The sequence below is a fragment of the Blastomyces dermatitidis genome (genome assembly GCF_000003525.1).
Source record: "Blastomyces dermatitidis ER-3 genomic scaffold supercont1.14, whole genome shotgun sequence".
Classification (NCBI taxonomy): Eukaryota; Fungi; Ascomycota; class Eurotiomycetes; order Onygenales; family Ajellomycetaceae; genus Blastomyces; species Blastomyces dermatitidis.
Genome location: NW_025544787.1, coordinates 999,380 through 1,015,994, shown reverse-complemented (window position 1 = coordinate 1,015,994; position 16,615 = coordinate 999,380). Strand labels below are relative to the sequence as shown.

At 47.0% G+C, this 16,615-nt stretch overlaps 4 protein-coding genes across 4 annotated transcripts; 2 read left to right on the top strand and 2 right to left on the bottom strand.

Annotated features, from left to right (window-relative positions):
• Positions 1-11: 11 nt before the first annotated feature.
• Positions 12-3,482, top strand: BDCG_09291 (pentatricopeptide repeat protein). Its single transcript, XM_045425079.1, has one exon. The coding sequence runs from the start codon at positions 222-224 to the stop codon at positions 3,129-3,131; it is 2,910 nt and encodes a 969-aa protein (XP_045273648.1). The 5' UTR covers positions 12-221; the 3' UTR covers positions 3,132-3,482.
• A 4-nt stretch (positions 3,483-3,486) lies between these two features.
• Positions 3,487-6,443, top strand: BDCG_09290 (squalene monooxygenase). Its single transcript, XM_045425078.1, has 3 exons — positions 3,487-3,659; positions 3,720-5,158; positions 5,274-6,443. The coding sequence occupies exons 2-3, from the start codon at positions 3,973-3,975 to the stop codon at positions 5,540-5,542; spliced, it is 1,455 nt and encodes a 484-aa protein (XP_045273647.1). The 5' UTR covers positions 3,487-3,659; positions 3,720-3,972; the 3' UTR covers positions 5,543-6,443.
• A 1-nt stretch (position 6,444) lies between these two features.
• BDCG_09289 (poly(A) polymerase) lies at positions 6,445-12,852 on the bottom strand. Its single transcript, XM_045425077.1, has 4 exons — positions 11,032-12,852; positions 10,900-10,971; positions 10,621-10,839; positions 6,445-10,557 (listed from the first exon to the last, which is right to left on the bottom strand). Exons 1-4 carry the CDS (start codon positions 11,639-11,641, stop codon positions 8,069-8,071), a joined length of 3,390 nt encoding a protein of 1,129 aa, XP_045273646.1. The 5' UTR covers positions 11,642-12,852; the 3' UTR covers positions 6,445-8,068.
• Positions 12,853-13,655: 803 nt separating this feature from the next.
• BDCG_17954 (uncharacterized protein) lies at positions 13,656-14,326 on the bottom strand. Its single transcript, XM_045426994.1, has one exon. It carries the CDS (start codon positions 14,272-14,274, stop codon positions 13,933-13,935), a length of 342 nt encoding a protein of 113 aa, XP_045273645.1. The 5' UTR covers positions 14,275-14,326; the 3' UTR covers positions 13,656-13,932.
• Positions 14,327-16,615: the final 2,289 nt, after the last annotated feature.

Here is a 16,615-nt window from a genome sequence, read left to right as displayed (position 1 = left end):
ATCAACCGATCCGGAAAAAATTCATCACCAACACGACATTGCTGCCATTCTTCATCCATGCCAGTATTATCTCGTCCCAGAACGTCTCTTATCTCATTGTCCGCTACAGAAGTCGTCATTGCGCCTTCTATCCCGCCCAGGAAACCCAGTCCATGGGTTTCAATTGATGGACTTTCCAACCGAGCTGGTTCAGAAACCTCCCAACATCCACTTTCCTCACAATGTTCCCCCACCAATCCGCTCGAACTGGAGTTCCGTCCCGTAATGCTTTACGTGTCCTACGACAGATAGCTTTAGCTGGATCGACCATTGGTGCCATTGGGGGTTTGTGTGCCGTCGGTACTATTACCTACGATATCCACCGCCGAGTCCAGTTTGCCGAACGCATTGTCGAGTCCAAGCGAAGTCTCCAGACGTCATGTCCAAATTACACTGCTGGGGCAGGAGCTGCAACGGTGGCTCAAATGATGGAGGCTGCCGAAGCCGGCGAGTTTCTCGGCCTAGCATCATTTAAGAAGAGAGCCGAGCGCCGAAAGCATGAACTTGCCGAGAGCACTGATGGGAACTTGGATGGCGCGGATAATATGGGTTCCCCGGAATCCCACACAAGAACCATGGACGATGGCATTGGGGCATCGAACGAATCCCTCGAGGCTGCCCGTCGATCTCCAAGTGCGGTGCCAAACCACTCCCTTCGTTCATCAACACTAGGCCGTTCTCAAGGTTTGGCTCAAGAGCCGTTTCAACCATCATTTTTCTTGAACAAATATAAACCGAAATTGAGAAGTGGTAAAGACCTCCGTACGGATCTAGCCTATCCCATGAGCGTTCCGCCTGAATTTCGAGAAAAATACCAAAATTTACCACTGAGCGACCCGACTCTAGCCGTCCAGAGACTTCTCGATCATCACTTGTTAGACGAAGCTACTCTAAGGTTCCTACGTGACGTGAATTCGAATCGTAAAGGCAACGAGGAAGCGAGAAATGACATTGCCATCCATCTTTTGTACACAAGTTTGCACAGGAACAGGCTCCACCTCGCACAAAAGCTCTTCTATTGGTTTGAAGCGAACGAGAAGGTCAGTCCCACGATATGGGAGATTATGCTATTGGCAATGTGGAAAAACGGGAGGTTTGAATCGCTGGCCACTTTGTACCTGAAATACGCCAAAGAGTTTGAACTTACCCCAGTTCTAATGCGGGTGGTACTTAAATCCCTGATAAGCTCACACCGGTTGTCTGAGGCTAAAACTGTACTATACAAATATATCCGACATGATACTGATTGTGGCGCGTCCGGTATTTATCTTGGAGGACTGTGGAGCAGAACTCGAAGCATCGTCCTCATGGAAACACAATTTCGGAAATTGCTAGACACCTTGGCGTCTTGTCGAATCTCTCCTACAGAAAAGCTTTTCGATCCCTTGCTGGGCGCATATGTCGAGTTTGGAATGGCCGACAAGGCTGACATGCTTGTTAGAACTATGACAGACGAATACAATATTCCGCTCAAGACGCGAACCCTAGGACTCATTGCATACGGCAAGGCAGTGAGCTGTGATTGGGATGGAGTGAAAGCCACCCTGGCACGGATGCATGAACTTGGACTATCAACAAACAATCCATTTAGATTCACGCAGATGTTTCACCGCGTTTTCCTTGAGTTTTGGATTGCAAACTCGGGAGATATGATCTATCAATTTGTTTTTGATGCGATCAATACATATGGACTGGTTCTTGATAAACTGCTTTTCGATCAAATCATCAAAGCCTTTATACAGAAAGGGACTGTGGAAATGGTGGAGGAAATTTTACAAACTGTCAAAGAGAAGCGCTGGAAGCTCAAGCTGGAACGACCGTACTTCATGGAACTTCTCCAGGAAGCGCGTCTATCTGCCAAGTGCAGCCCCGCTGGCTTATGGCGAATGTTCCGTGCGACTGAACAGAAATATGGCTACGCTGCCACATCACGCCAGGTGCTGGGATATGATGCAACGTCCTTCCCAGTCAATGAATCGGAAAAGAAGCCCAATTCAGAAGAAACTGCAGCCATGTGGCGGCGAGCCATGTCTATGCCGGAGTCTTCAAGGCATATTAGACAATTTACACCGTTGCACACACAGATGATGTATTTCATAAATGCGGGAAAACCTGAATTATCCCTGACTTCGTTCCAGGACGCCAAAAAGTCTGGTATGGTCATGAAACACCTACACCTGGATTTGGCCGTTACTGCCAGCATTCTACTCCACGGCGATACACGGGATGCGAAGGCAATTCTACAAGAATTCGACACCATTCAGCTCCCCGGTAAGCCTGTTACATCGCAATTCTTCCAGGCCATAATGCGAGCAAGCGAAATGGACGAGATAGAAGCAGTTAAAATGGCAGTCTTGAACTACTACCACATCCGACAACAGAAACTCATGCCCGTTAAGCACCACGTGGCATCCACCATCGCAGCTCGACTCCTCGATATCGGCAATAATGATGCAGTGCTCGAACTGTTCCGGACAATCAACAAATCAAAATACACCGCCTTCGCGCCATTCGATCCTGTTGCGATAAAATTCATCGCCCGAGCATTTTATCGCACGGGCAACTTCGAGGGTGTTAGATGGGCGATATTTACAGGGCTCAAACGACATTCCGCAGTCAACCGTGCCCTTTGCGACGAGATCAGTTTCATGGTTTCAAAATCGAAGGATTACTTCCCCCTGCCAAGCAAATACACTAGAGAAAGCTTCGATCGGGAGATAGAGCATATCGCAAAATTGGCACGGATTCTACGCCACACATTCAAGGCTAGGAAGTTCGGGCCAGATCGCTTTATTTCGTTCCCGGAAGCCATTGAAGTACTGAAGGATAATATCCGGGCACCTGATGCGACCGGTGGCTCTGGTAACGGCTTGGAGAAGGGGCCACGGCTCCAGGGGTATAAATTTGAGGACTTACTATACACGGATTACATTGTCAGGAACTGGAAGGAACGGGCGGAATTGGAGAAATGTTTCTCGCCGGATACGGCTGAGGAAGGGGATTGGAGTGAAAAGGGCGTCTTCGCGGACGGAGCGGAGGATCCTTTTGGAGAACCATTGGCGGAGGAATCAGTGCGGCCGGGTGTCGTATGAGCCTCCTCTTTTCCTTTTCCTGTATATTGTCAGAGTAACTATCCTGGCGTTGGTAATGGCCCTTTCTTTTTATATATCTACTCTTTCATGTCTATTTTCCTATGTATGTACATGTACTAGTATGCAAGGTTGCGGGTTTTCTTCTTTTGCCTCTCTTCTCTCTTCTTGTTCTTTAATGGAGGAACTAGTGGCCGGCTGAGCCTCATAGCTTCCGCTGCACTGGGCCTGTCAGAAAATAGCAGGCGGGTGCTTCAACTAACGTACGATATGTTGTCACCAGAAAGGCTAGATTACTTTCCCATGATGTGACCCTTCTTAGTTTGATATTGCAATAAATAAATGTTCATAGGCTCTAGATTTCCCTCCTGACTCCTTTACGGTATTATTTGCAGCCCTGTCAAGATTTTCTATTGTTAGCAAAATTAGCATGGCGGCGGTGGCAACCACCAGTCGTACGAGTCCCGTCCCGCAGCAACAAAAGAATTTGGTTTTCCGCTAGCAAAATGACAATCGAACAATCACATGCTTGTAAGTCACGCCACTCTTTGTGCCAAGCCCATGACTAATCGTTCCTATCCTGTTTTAAAGGCCCTTCCGCCAATCACAGCCCGCAGCCTGCCCCTGTCACAATGTTTAGGCGGAAGTTTCGTCCCCAGCAAGAGTCTTTCCAAGGCAAATAAATCTATTCTTGTCCTCAATTCTCCGATTCCTCGCCCGCAACCCCCTATATCTACCTCCAGAAATTATGCCGTTTCGGCTCCCCATCACTACACGCTGCTAATATACCTTTTCAGCTTCACCTCGCGCAGATAAACGTTCGATCGTTCGCGATCCAAGCAGCATGGCCATACCTCCCCGATTACCTAACGGCAACGGCGTCCTCAAGACCCCTAGAGTTTACTCGGACGAAGGCGAGCGGCGGCGATGCGAGCACCATGAGGCAGACGTTGTGATAGTGGGCGCTGGAATTGCTGGCTGTGCACTAGCCGTCACATTGGGAAAACAAGGGCGCAGCGTGCTTCTCCTGGAGAGGTCGTTGAAAGAACCAGACCGCATCGTTGGCGAGCTATTACAACCGGGAGGCGTGCGAGCGCTGGAGAAGCTGGGGTTGGGCCATTGTTTGGAGGATATCGATGCCATTGAGTGCCATGGCATGGACGTGATCTATCATGGGACTGAGGTGCCTATCCTGTATCCCAAGGATGAGCAAGGCGCGCCGTTCAAAGGTCGCTCTTTTCACCATGGCCGCTTCATCATGCGCCTACGCGAGTCGGCGAGGGTGACGCCTAATGTCACCATTGTTGAAACTACGGCTGTCTCGGTCATCCATTCATCGACAGATAATGAGGTGCTGGGTGTCCAATGCACCACCGATGGGCAGAAGGATTACTTCTTTGCCCCATTGACCTTCATTGCGGATGGATACGCTTCCAAGTTCCGCAAACAATACCTACCTACAACACCTCGAGTGAAGTCGAAATTCTGGGGCCTGGAGCTCATAGACGCAGAGCTTCCTCGGAAGAATTTTGGCCATGTCGTGTTACCGGATGGCCCTCCTGTCCTTCTATATCAGATCGGTACACGTGAGACGAGAATATTAGTCGACATTCCTGAAAACCTACCCTCCGCATCGGTACAGAACGGCGGCGTCAAGGGCCATTTACGAAGTGTTGTCCTCCCCTCCCTCCCCAAATGCGTGCAGCCATCCTTCGCGAAAGCACTAGAGAAAGGCGGTCTGCGGTCCATGCCCAATTCTTTCCTTCCCTCTACCACAAACAAGACGCCCGGCCTAGTATTTCTAGGCGATTCGTTGAATATGCGACACCCATTGACAGGAGGTGGAATGACGGTTGCGTTCAACGACGTTGTCCTTCTCCGCACCCTCCTCAGCCCCGAAAACGTCCCCGATTTCACCAATAAACAACAAGTCCTAAAACAAATGTCCAAGTTCCACTGGGAACGGAAGGGACTGACAAGCGTCATTAACATCCTGGCGCAAGCATTATACAGCCTCTACGCTGCAAATGGTATGTATACTTCCTTTCTCCGTACGCACTTTTTTCACTTCCCCTGGACCCTATTTCTCTGGACGCTAAGTAGGGGTATCAATTCTCGCTCTTAACCTACCTATCTTTTATACAGACCCCTACCTCAAAGCCCTCCAACTAGGCTGCTTCCGCTACTTGCAAATGGGTCTGGTAGACGGGCCCATTGCCCTCCTTGCAGGTGTCACCCCACGCCCATGGGTTCTCCTTCGACATTTCTACTCCGTCGCTTTCCTCTCGATATGGGATTTCGCCCGCAGCCAACCAGCCTACATGTTCCCCGTAACTTTCTTCGAATGTTTTATCGTCTTCTGGACAGCTTGTCGAGTTATTTTCCCATACATTTTCGCTGAGGTTCGAAGTTAAGAAAAAAAAGCAAATAGAATAAAGGCTACTTGAGAAGAGAACGGAGCGTTAGATCTCTGTATAGGACCTCGAGTGTGTGATTGACCTTTTCCCAATATCCCTTGCAACGACCAGAAAGAGATAGACCGTCTCGCTCAATCATCTTTGCAACATTCTTGTTCTTGAAACATGCTTTAAGCCCCTTGGAGATTTCTGTACATGTAACTGTATATTCCATTGCTGTAGCCAGTTTTCGGTGCGTGAGTGTGGACCATGTTTACACCCATATAAACCCCTCTAATCCCGCCTTTCTCTTGATCGCCATCAACATAGTCCACTTTGCAGGATGCACCCGAGTTTTCGGGCTTGTTTTTTTCGTGTCCAACGTAGCCTACGCTGCCATATCTTGTTTAATGACTTGCATCTTTTCTATTCATATTCCCCCCCCCTTTTTTTCCCCTGTTTATTCACACCATGTATTATTTAAAGATCTACCCCCCCCCTCTCCTTCTCCGTCCTTTTCTCTTTTCTGTTCTTTTCTTTTCTTTCCTTTTTTTCCGAGTCTCCTATCTACGATTGTACTTAAGCCATAAACCTCTAGCCCGGATGTGTTCGCCATTATGTTACGATAATAAACCTCATTAATGCACCCCGGGTATTCAAATACGACGGCGCTTATGTATTATCTCAATCTCTTGACCTTTGTTGTGATACAATGGAATATTGTAAATCTGAGTTCTTGAGTAATTTATACAACCCTTCGTTCCTTCCTTCAATTCACTTCGTGTTCACCTTGTAACATACTATCCGAGGCTTCCTCTACTCCTTCGTTAGAGAATAGAGGACTTGCATGTATATATGTAAAAGTCTCCTAGAGAGTAGAGTAGAGAGGAAATCAAAGGAGAAATAAATAATAAATTTTAGGACTTTGTCAATTTATAGTTTTAATAATTGTATTGTTGTATTCTTCGTAACTACTATAACCCCTTTAGCTAGACGAAAACGCATGGTAGAAAGTTTGAAATAAAAATAAAAAAAAAAAATTCGGAATAGAATAATGTTAAAACACTGGAGAAAATTAAAGAACACACACAACAGAGGGAAAATGAAACCCCCCCCCACGGTAATCTTTATATAATGATGATGCAGAGTGGTAACAGTAGAAACCAAACAATTTAAGCAAGTTAAGTGATGACATAGAAACATAGCAGAATGAAGATAGAAAATAGTATAAAAAATAAAAAAGCCATACAGGTGTAACAAGCAATTTTGATACTGATAGGCCGAGTGATGAATGACAAACAATGATACCTGTAAAATCCAACTTGAAAAGGAGCAAAAAAAAGGACAAAGAATATCCGACAAGGAAGCAGATAAGACACACGCTGACACAAGAACAATCAATCAGGAACATTGAAATGGAACTGGATAATCATGACTAATGCGCAATGTAATATGGTAAAAGTAAGTCATGTTTTCAAACGCAAAGAGGACACCGGTATGAGATATGAATAATGTACGGTACTAAAGAGCAAAAACGGAACAGGGGATTAAGGACAAGAAGGGGGGAATCCGACCCTGAAGAGCAGTGGGAAAAATAAAGGTTGCAGTAAAAGGACATCAAGAAATTTCTTCGAAAGGGGGAAGTTAAAAAAAAGAAAAGAAAAGAAAAAACCTCCCACATCTGAATAGACAAAGAAAAATGAAAGGAAAATATCATTTCTTCGGCTCTTTTTTTGCAAACTAAAAAGGAAAAAAAAAAAAAAAACATGCCAAAAAAGATCTCAACAAAAAACGCACTCGTTTCATGACTGTGCAGAAAGAGGGAAATGTATAGTTATGGAAAGTGTAAAAAAAAGAAAAAAAAAAAAAAGGCAAAAAGACAACCGAGGTAATTTCTCCCAGAGATATTTTATTTTCCATTCCTGATCCTTCCTTTGCATTTCTCCTTGCTATCTTCGTGAACTCTGCTCTCTTTGCGACCATTATCCTTCTTGTTCTCCTTTGAAGCATCCTACACAAGTAATCCTCCTTCTGGTCGACTAACGCGACCGTGGCGGTGAGCCGATGGTAGGATATCACTACTAAAGTGTTTTGTTGCCTTTTTTTGCTCATAAGATAAATCACACTCCAGCGGCGTATTGATACACGTGGATGGATACGACATAAAGCTGCACGGCCACATGACATGCGTAGAAAGGTGGTTGATATCACGTCTTGCCTTCAAGAGCCGCTTCGTAGAGGCCTCATACCGTCGAGTGAGGTTGATGAAATAAAATGAGCCTCCTCATCTGAGGCGAAGCCGTATGAGCAAGTCATTGGGTGGCATCTTTTTTGGGAAGCCGACATTTAGCTGTTTCTTTTCAAGGTATCGTACAGCGCATTGGCAGTGACTCTTAAGGAGCAAGCGCAAAGTAAAAAATGGCGGTTAAGTTTGCGGGTGAAAACAGAGCCACCCTGGCGATAATAATCATAAAATCACATCCACATCATAATCTGGAGTGAGGTCGCAATGACCCGCAGCTGAAATAAAATATTTGTCCCACATCAGCCACCTTTCCTCAATGACACATCAGTTGGGAGAGGCTCGACGCCATTGGAAAGGTTATGTGCTGGTTCTGCAGTGGCTTTGTTCCCCTTTTTGTTCTTCTTCTTCGTCATTTGCCAACCAGTAGAGCCTGATCCAGCATGGTGATGATGCTCGTTTCCACCGGCTCCATTAGTAGATGATGGCACGCCATTGGGTTTTCGATGGTGGGCATCCGTCTGCTTCTCTTTGTTATTGTCTGACTGATGGTGAGTGCTGACAGAATCATGGCGTCCCCGCTGTCTGTTCCTGTGGCTCGATCCATTGGTTTTTTCAGAATCTACGCCATTTGCTCGTCGTTTTGTAGTTGGTGAAGCAGTTCGCGTTTCTTTTACCGGGGAGAGAGCAGACAAGGGATTAGCTGACTGGATAAAGTTATCATATGGACCATGGTGCTCTTTTTCAAGCAGTCGACTTTCCGCACTATATGTGTATTGTTTTGGCCCCTTGTAATGATTCATTTTCATCTTCCCGTGTGAATCCGGTGAGCGGCCGGTATCGGATATTTGATGTCTTTGGAGCCTTTCTGACAAGGTGAGGTGACCATTTAGCGAAGCACCCTTAGTACTGGTAGAATCCCAACCGTTCATATGAGGTTGCGATTGATTAGCTTGTCCACCCCGTCCGAGGGCCTTTTCATATTCCTCATCAAAGGGGACATGGTCTGGCAACCCTTGGGAGAGTGTGTCTGATGCACTACCAGGAGTATCAAACGGCCTATCTTCGGATGCCGAAGTGCTGAGACTCATGGGCACGAAATGATCTTGATTTTCTGTTGGCAACGAGTTGTGGCGGTCGCCGATCGGGATGGAGCCATCAACGATGAGCGGACCTCGATCCTTTTGGGACTTGGGTCGACCGCAGGGTTGATTATTTTTTGAACGCCTGCTATGGTCAGGCACGTGGGCATATTCCGTGGGGGGGCTGGTCTTTTCAGTAGAAGTCCTCACGGTATGATGATACTCCGCTTGATTCCGGAGGTGTGAGAACAGTCCGCTGTTTTGGATTGCCAACCCGGTGGCTATAGAATGGGGAGATGTCATTGGAAGATTAAGGGTTGTCTGAGATTGAGGGGAATCTCCTAAATAATAGCCAACGTACTCTGAGGCTCGATTTTCGTCCATATACGGTCTTGCAAACATAGGAATGCCGTTTGTGATAGGTGCTTCGGGTTCAGCACCTGCCCTCTTTGGAGAAGCTGGTGGCAGTCTTGAGATTGGCGTATGAGGAGCTTCACCCGGAGGTACGGACTGATATATGCCACCAAAGTTTTGTACCACTGGAGATTGTAAAGGCCGTGCAGGTTGGGATTGAGCTCGCAGCGATCCGCGAGGGGAACCATTCGCAACCGAGGATCGTCGATGATTACGACGAGCGTCAGAAGGGGCCGCAGCCATGGAGGGAGATGGTGGGTCTGTGTTGGTTCCCTGGGGAGTGGGAAGGGATATTGGAATGAAAGAAGGGTTATAAAATACGTGCTGCCGAACAGGCGCGCTTAAAGGCGGGTGATTTACAGTTCCGGCTCGGGCTCTTGAATTTTCATCTGGACCAGATGGGTCTTGCTGTTGAAACGGAAACTGCAGATACGGCTGTCGAAGTAGGGTTGGAGGTGGCCTGCCACTAATGAGCGCTTGATTTTGAAGTTGCATTCGCAACTCCTGCTCTTGAGCTTGCAGGATTTGTATTTGCTGATAAAGATGGTCATGGAGTAAGTACTGCGCCTGCTGTGCCTGTTGGGCTTGGAGTGCAATATCTGCTGCGAATGATGGATTTGTATGTCGAGCGTTGTTAGGGCGGTTCGCACTGCTTGAGGGCCGGCGGCCAGTGTTTTGTCCCCGATTATAGTGAGTATTATGGCGACCTCCTCTGCCTCCCCCTCTGCCTCCGCGCGAAGAAATAGCAGGAGTAGGTGCGAGTATTGGTCGTGGCTGAGGTGGCGGTCTTTCCCAATTGCGTTCTTCCTCAGGAGGATACTCATATTGCTCACAGCACTCGTCCAATTTCCCCTCAGATACCGCAATAAACGCCCGCCGTAATTCCAGATGCAATCCACGGAAAGAGGTATCATCTGCGGTATTGCCAAGATTCCGCGATGTATTGAACGGCTCCTCCACACAGAGGCGATTATTCTGTAGAAGATGCCAGCCTTTCCCTTCTTTCGATATCAACGTACCCTTCCGGACTGACATGACTTTTGTTTCATAATCAATTTCATGCCCATAATACCGAAAAAACTGGAAGAGAAGTTCGCCCAAGGTCGATTTGTTCTCCTTCCCGAATCCAGCAAGCTTTTCGAGGTCATCGTCAAACGACGAACCCGAACCACCTGTATCGTTAGTATTTTTGGCACATCTTTCTTGTAAACTAGGTAAGATGGGGATAGTCCTCGTTTGGAGAAAGTTGATTATCAGACATATCCATGTATAAGAACTCAGAGTTCCACCAAGAGCTGAAGAGATATCGAGTCAGTAACGTGCCAACAAGTAGGGCCTATCCGCTAAGAACGACTTACCGGCATCATTCAGTATCCGTCTTTTAGTCCAGTACTTAACAATCATTGCTAAGGGTCGTACTCGTTCATCGATCTCAACATATGTTCGGATCATTCGAGTATTCTCGAGAGCAAGGGTGTTGTTGACGTTCATATCGCATGCCAATCGCAGTTCGGGATCCCAGATTTTCACAATCGGAACTCTTGCATGAGAAACGCAAACAACTCGTTCCATGCCACCTGGAGAGAAGTGTCAGCTGATGTAATGCCAGGGAAAATCATCTAGGGTCCAGTTCATACTTTTAGCAAGAAAGTCAGCCAGTATGCAAACCTTCTCAAGCTCCTTGTAGGTTGTAGTAATGCAAATGTCAACTAGGATAATGGAAAAATTAGTCAACTGCATTCATTATTTCCGTCCTCGCAAATCCTTACCATCGGAATCACTTGAACAGAGCTTGTTTCCAGATGATCCAAACACATGAACTCGAATGTTGTTCCCCGGCCATTGTTTATTCAGCAATTTTTCCAGCTTGTTCACAAACTTTGACCGTCTCTGTTCGCTTTCCTCAGACGGCAGCAACCTATGATAAAGTTCTCTCATATCACCAGTGAGCTTTTTCTCGTCAGCGGGATCCAGCTGTTCCTTGAGCGGACCCGATTCCCTGGGTAAGAGTTCGCTCCCCAGCGAATACGGAATCCGCCGCCGGAAATGGGCCATCCCAGTCTCATATTTACAACCTCCATAGGGCCGTCGTAGTGATGGGAGTAAGTGCGTAGACTCTGAGTGGGTAGATCGTGGAGAACTGCTCCTGCGGTTCGGTGAAGGGGATCTCGAGACGAACTGGAGGTCGCGAGGGTGGTGATAAGGAGTAGACGGCAATGAGCTCGAGTGTTGCGAAGTAAAAGAGGATTTGAGAGGAATGTGTCGCGAAAGGTCGGCGGGGATGGCCCACGCCATTTCGGAAGACGTATTAGACGCTATCGGTGAGACGTCACCTGTGATGTGAGATGAACCGGCATTCCCATCGATACGTGATTTCATAAGGGGACCGCAACGGTATCAGCCAAGCTGTCCACTCCCCCAAGTAATGTCCCACAAGCCTCAAACAACAAGGAATCCAAGCTTCGGAGAGATTGTTTTCGGTCCCAGACTGGCCCCGATAACGCAGAGATGCAGAGAAAACGGTCACTAGGTGGCCCGCAGAAATTTTCCCCGGAAAATCAGAAACGAGGATATAATTCGCCGAGTTCGATATATATTGGGTTTTAGGCAGGAGGTTATATAAGTATCGTGGGAATGCACCAGAGCGACTTCCTGCGAGGGGGGTGAGGGTGAGAGATAGCGAGGGTCCTGTGAAATACTGCTTCAACACGTCCAGGTCACCAGAAGGTCTGACAGCCAGTGTCAATGTTGGCCTTCCGTTCAAAGATCAAATCAATGCCCTGGTATAGTCGAACGTAAAGTAGGAGTTGCAGCCCTTAATTGGGTTCGCGGGGATGGGGGGAGGGCCCGTCCGATATATCAATGAGAAGACCGGTGAGTGGCTGTGAAAATCCGACCACGCCCTTTTGCCGATATATCTGGTTGCTGCCACAAAATAAATGTAGCTAGACAGGTTTTTACCCGGTCGAGAACCTGAGGGTTAAAATGGACGTTATTCCACTACTATAGGAGTAGGGCAACGCAACGGGGAGGGACTCGAAGGGGCCGTCGATCGGCAGCCAAGATGGCGTAGGAATTGTGCACAAGGGATCAGGAACAGGAAGATGCGAAAGAGCGATGGCAACAAGGCGTGTATACGGTGATATGGGCAGTAGACAGTGATAGGGAGGCTGGAGGGCTGGAAAGGAGTATAGAATGGCGGCGTCGAAGGAGGACGATGGAGGTTGAGGGATGGTTGTATGGAGGCTGATTGATCAAATTGAATGAATGTATGTTTATTACGCCTCGTATCAGTGGTATGGTATTGGTGGTATGGTACGGGGCGTCCGCTGTTGGAGGAAGAAGAGAAAGCGCGGAAAAGTGTGACGACCAGACTGAAAGAACCAGTCGCGCTAAACCACTTCGGGCTGTCGGGGCAGGACAGATCGTAGGGAAATGCGGTATGGTACGGTACGGTATGGTCAGCCAAGGGGAATACCTCCGCACCTTCCCAGATTCAACGCAATCCAAAGTACCCTTCCGTAACAGCTAGGTATTGATCTAAAACGCTGTCGAAACCTTGCAACGAGCCATGGTCACATCTCAACGGATTCCAATGATGGTTATAGACTGGGGGGGGTTAATCAATGCAAGAGCAGGCTTGTCGGTATATAGGAGCGAAAGAGCTAGCTCTTGCTTAAGGCGAACAATGTATGTACTGTATGTATGTACATGTACAGTGCCGTTCTTCGCCTGTGGCCGCCCTTGCAGCGGTTCTCACTACTGGATTGCAGCTGCAGCCCCAGGTACGACAAGAAGAAGGGTTCTGTATGCCGAGTCTATGACCAAACATACCTAAAATGAAATTCTGATATTGGTAGCTAACTACCTACAGGTTTGTGTGCGTACTGTACCATCTCTTGCCTACGTCCCTCACTGTTGCATTCATTCATAACGGAATAGCTTTGGCCCCTATAATTCTCATTCGATTTCCGTTCAGAAAAAAAGAGAATCCGCTTCCCGCTTCCCTGTGTCCCTGGATGCTGCTTTTGATTTACATATGCAACGTTTATACTGCATTGTCCACATTCTGATGCCCCTGCTGGCTTCCAATGGGCGTCATTAATAAATTATCTGGCGCCCACCACCTCACTCTTTGCTTTTGCTCGCCAGACATCAACCAATTGGCAGACATGGCGCTGTGACATGTGGGCAATCTCCAGCAACACTTTCAATGTTAATGCTCAGGCCCAATTGCAACTCTCAACTGCTAAACTACGCGATCATGGATCAGTTGACAATTTAACAGAAAAAGAAAAGGGGGAAAAGATCGCTCTGAAAAGATAACTACGTCAAGCATGATAGCTCCTGGACCGGATGGGATGGTTTGGGTTCACGTTTCCGCACCCGTTATGATTCATTGACCTATTTTTCCGTATATAAACTCCCGCGAGCCATGGCTCTGCCTAAATGTTTAATTTTGGGCCCTGTACCCAATGTACCGGACAAGATATATATACTCCGTCGTTTGATCTCCCTGTGTGAAGAATGAACAATATATCTAGCGAGCCACCTGCAGCAGAATGAGCATGAACATTTTTGCAAAAGCTTGATGATGATACAGATCCGCCTGAGGAACTGTACACACGCTATGAGTATTTCCATGAACCCCGTCTTCGAAACTCGAAACTCTAATCAATGGTGTTATTTAAACCAACAACGGACACGAAGCATACATAGGTTAGGTCGTTAAGAACTTGTAACTTTGACGCCGCTTTCAGCAACTTCTCTGGCGCGGTCACTACCCCAGAAAAAATAAATCCAGCTGGTTCAAGAGTTTCTTCGTGTTTTTTCCATGACGGCCAGTTAACTCCCAGGCCAAACCTCCCTTTTAAACCCATCCTACAGACAAAATGGTACATGAAACGCACCCAAGACTTCTGGCTGTACGACGGTGCGAGACACAATGGCTTGTTCACGATCACCCCCCCGGGGTTGCAGCGTACTGTGTACATTATTAGTAACATTGCCATTCATTGGGGACTCTTCCCCACACAACCGTCTCCCATCTCCAAAGAGCTCCAAGGCTTTATTCATGTATGGGTTTTGTATGACTTCCTGTGCCTTCACAATAAATTATAAAAACTATAAAATATATAAAATATAAAAAATATATAAAAAAATATTAAACAATAAATGGCGATTTGCAAAGTAGAATCCTCCTAGGGGAGAAACAAAAGAGGAACAGTGGCTTGCCTTTGCCTCAACCATCCAGGTAATTCCACAAATGAATCTCCCTTTGCTCTCAGACAAGAGCGCTGAGCAAATAGATCATGAATCAGTGGCGCATCAGCTCGCAGTCCAATCAAGCACTGCGCACCAACAGGGAGGGCCTCCAAAGGAAAGAATAATAGAAGGAGGGAGGAAACAGAAACAAAGAGGAGGTATCAACAACAAGAGTACCCTTTTTATGCTTTGTTTCATGAGGCATAAGGTGTGTTTAAGCTTTCTTTTTTCTTCACATGGAGAATGGTTCTTGTTTGTTTTCAGCAGTGTGTTTCGTTTCTCTGAAAGATTCTCTCGCGGTTGTAGCCATGTAGAATGTTCAGCAAAGTACCTAGAGAATACTAAAGCATTGTAGGTATCATATACCAGTCCGGTGTGGATACTTTATCATTCACGAATGTCGATTTAAACGGAGATCTAACTAACTGAATAGGGGTACTCGAGCAACACCGACTAGCAGCAAACAAGACTTATACATGCCAACACCTAGATGCATGCTTGCAATGACCCGTTGAGATTTGAAAATCGCCGGAAGAAAGCATATCAATCACATCACTTCTTCCTTCTCTGGGCCAGGTTATATCGTCAACACTCGCGCAGCTGCGTCGTCGTCAGGAACCCTTCGCTTCTGGTTCGTCGGTTCGCTCGTTCGATCTTGTTCCTGAACGGGTCCCTGACATGATGGCTGGCTCTCCCACACTGGCCGTGTACGACGATCCTCCAGGGTCCTCGATGCCTGCAGCCCGAGGAAATCCGATCCACGAATGACCTGCTGTTCCCCAGATTTTGCAGGAAAACTTCGTTGAGACGACGTCAGGCGTTGGTTTTCACCCCGCAGTCCGAGGCAGGGGAAGTCTTAAATGCGACAATGGCCACTCATCTCCCTACAGTCGGCTCATGGGCACTTAGATTATTACTCTACCCGGTAAATATGGGATTCTCTTTCTTCGGCTTGTGTTAGGTCCCGGCAAGGGAACCCGGCTTCTCAATCATAGTATATGATAGTTCTTCAATGTGATATGGTTTTCAAATCTTCTCTTTCATCCGTCAGGGGCTGCAATAGCCTCCTGAAGTGATCTACTATATGACCTACCTATAGCAGGGATCGAAAGGCTGTTTCCACGGTTTGATACGATCTGTTTGTCTGTCCGTTCGCTGAAACATGACAAGCGATAAGCCGATGTGTGAAGGATAAGGAGACTGGGGTCTGATGAAATATATCTGCCCAGGGCGTATCAAGAAATCACCTATCGCGATCTACTATCAGATCTTTAGGGAGTCCCCGATTAGCACACTTCCTCGACAAAGATCACACGATGCCATGCAGGAGCGGAGTCATTGTTTTCGTTCTTGGTATGCATCTTATGCAAATGTCCTTGGAAATTTTGTGTGTCCGTCGGGATCATGTCATTACTAGGGAAGGGACGGGCTCATCCATCTCACAACTTGCTCCCGGAGGTAGCTGGGTTCCCGAAAGCTACGCCCGTCATCCATCAACGTATGTACTATCGCATAGAAACAAAGCGTTAAGATTTCAAGCCTTTCTTACTACAGCTTTCAACCGAGTGGAAACCTGCCGATAGGCCATTCCTGCGCTTTTGTCAACGCCTCCTCTTCCGATAACTAAAACTCGGCCTGGAGTCCGTATGTAGCAGTCCCGGATGGCTCTATCATATCCTTTTTCTTTTAGGCAAACGATAGGTAGTGCTGCTACTCTGGTACTCGGCACCATATCACAGCAACTTGTCCCAGTTTAAACCTGGAAACACCCTCGTGTGCGTTGACAGCAATACAAAAGCTTTCAGTCATTCCATGAGGATATGCACAGGTGGTTCATAACCTAGAATGTAATCCGCATGTCCTGGCGAACTCCTCTTGCTATTGCCACAGAATGTCAAATACCACAAGGTCACAAAGAGGCAAATAGGTATACAGAGTCAATAGTGATGTTAGAGTTCGCAGAAAGATGTAAGTCCTTTCCATGAAACATTGTGAAAACTTTTTAGCGAACCACAAGGCGAAAAGATATGAAGAACTAATAATTCAAGCACTCATTGATCCATATCCAACAGGCTGCCATAGCTTTAA

Excerpts from the sequence above, each read along its gene's own strand:
- BDCG_09290 (XM_045425078.1), top strand. The coding sequence starts at position 3,973 with ATGGCCATACCTCCCCGATTACCTAACGGCAACGGCGTCCTCAAGACC. Across the intron at positions 5,159-5,273 it reads CAGCCTCTACGCTGCAAATG|ACCCCTACCTCAAAGCCCTC; the intron begins GTATGTATACTT and ends TCTTTTATACAG.
- BDCG_17954 (XM_045426994.1), bottom strand. The coding sequence starts at position 14,274 with ATGGCAATGTTACTAATAATGTACACAGTACGCTGCAACCCCGGGGGG.
- BDCG_09291 (XM_045425079.1), top strand. The coding sequence starts at position 222 with ATGTTCCCCCACCAATCCGCTCGAACTGGAGTTCCGTCCCGTAATGCT.
- BDCG_09289 (XM_045425077.1), bottom strand. The coding sequence starts at position 11,641 with ATGAAATCACGTATCGATGGGAATGCCGGTTCATCTCACATCACAGGT. Across the intron at positions 10,972-11,031 it reads CTGTTCAAGTGATTCCGATG|TTGACATTTGCATTACTACA; the intron begins GTAAGGATTTGC and ends CCATTATCCTAG. Across the intron at positions 10,840-10,899 it reads GGCTGACTTTCTTGCTAAAA|GTGGCATGGAACGAGTTGTT; the intron begins GTATGAACTGGA and ends ACTTCTCTCCAG.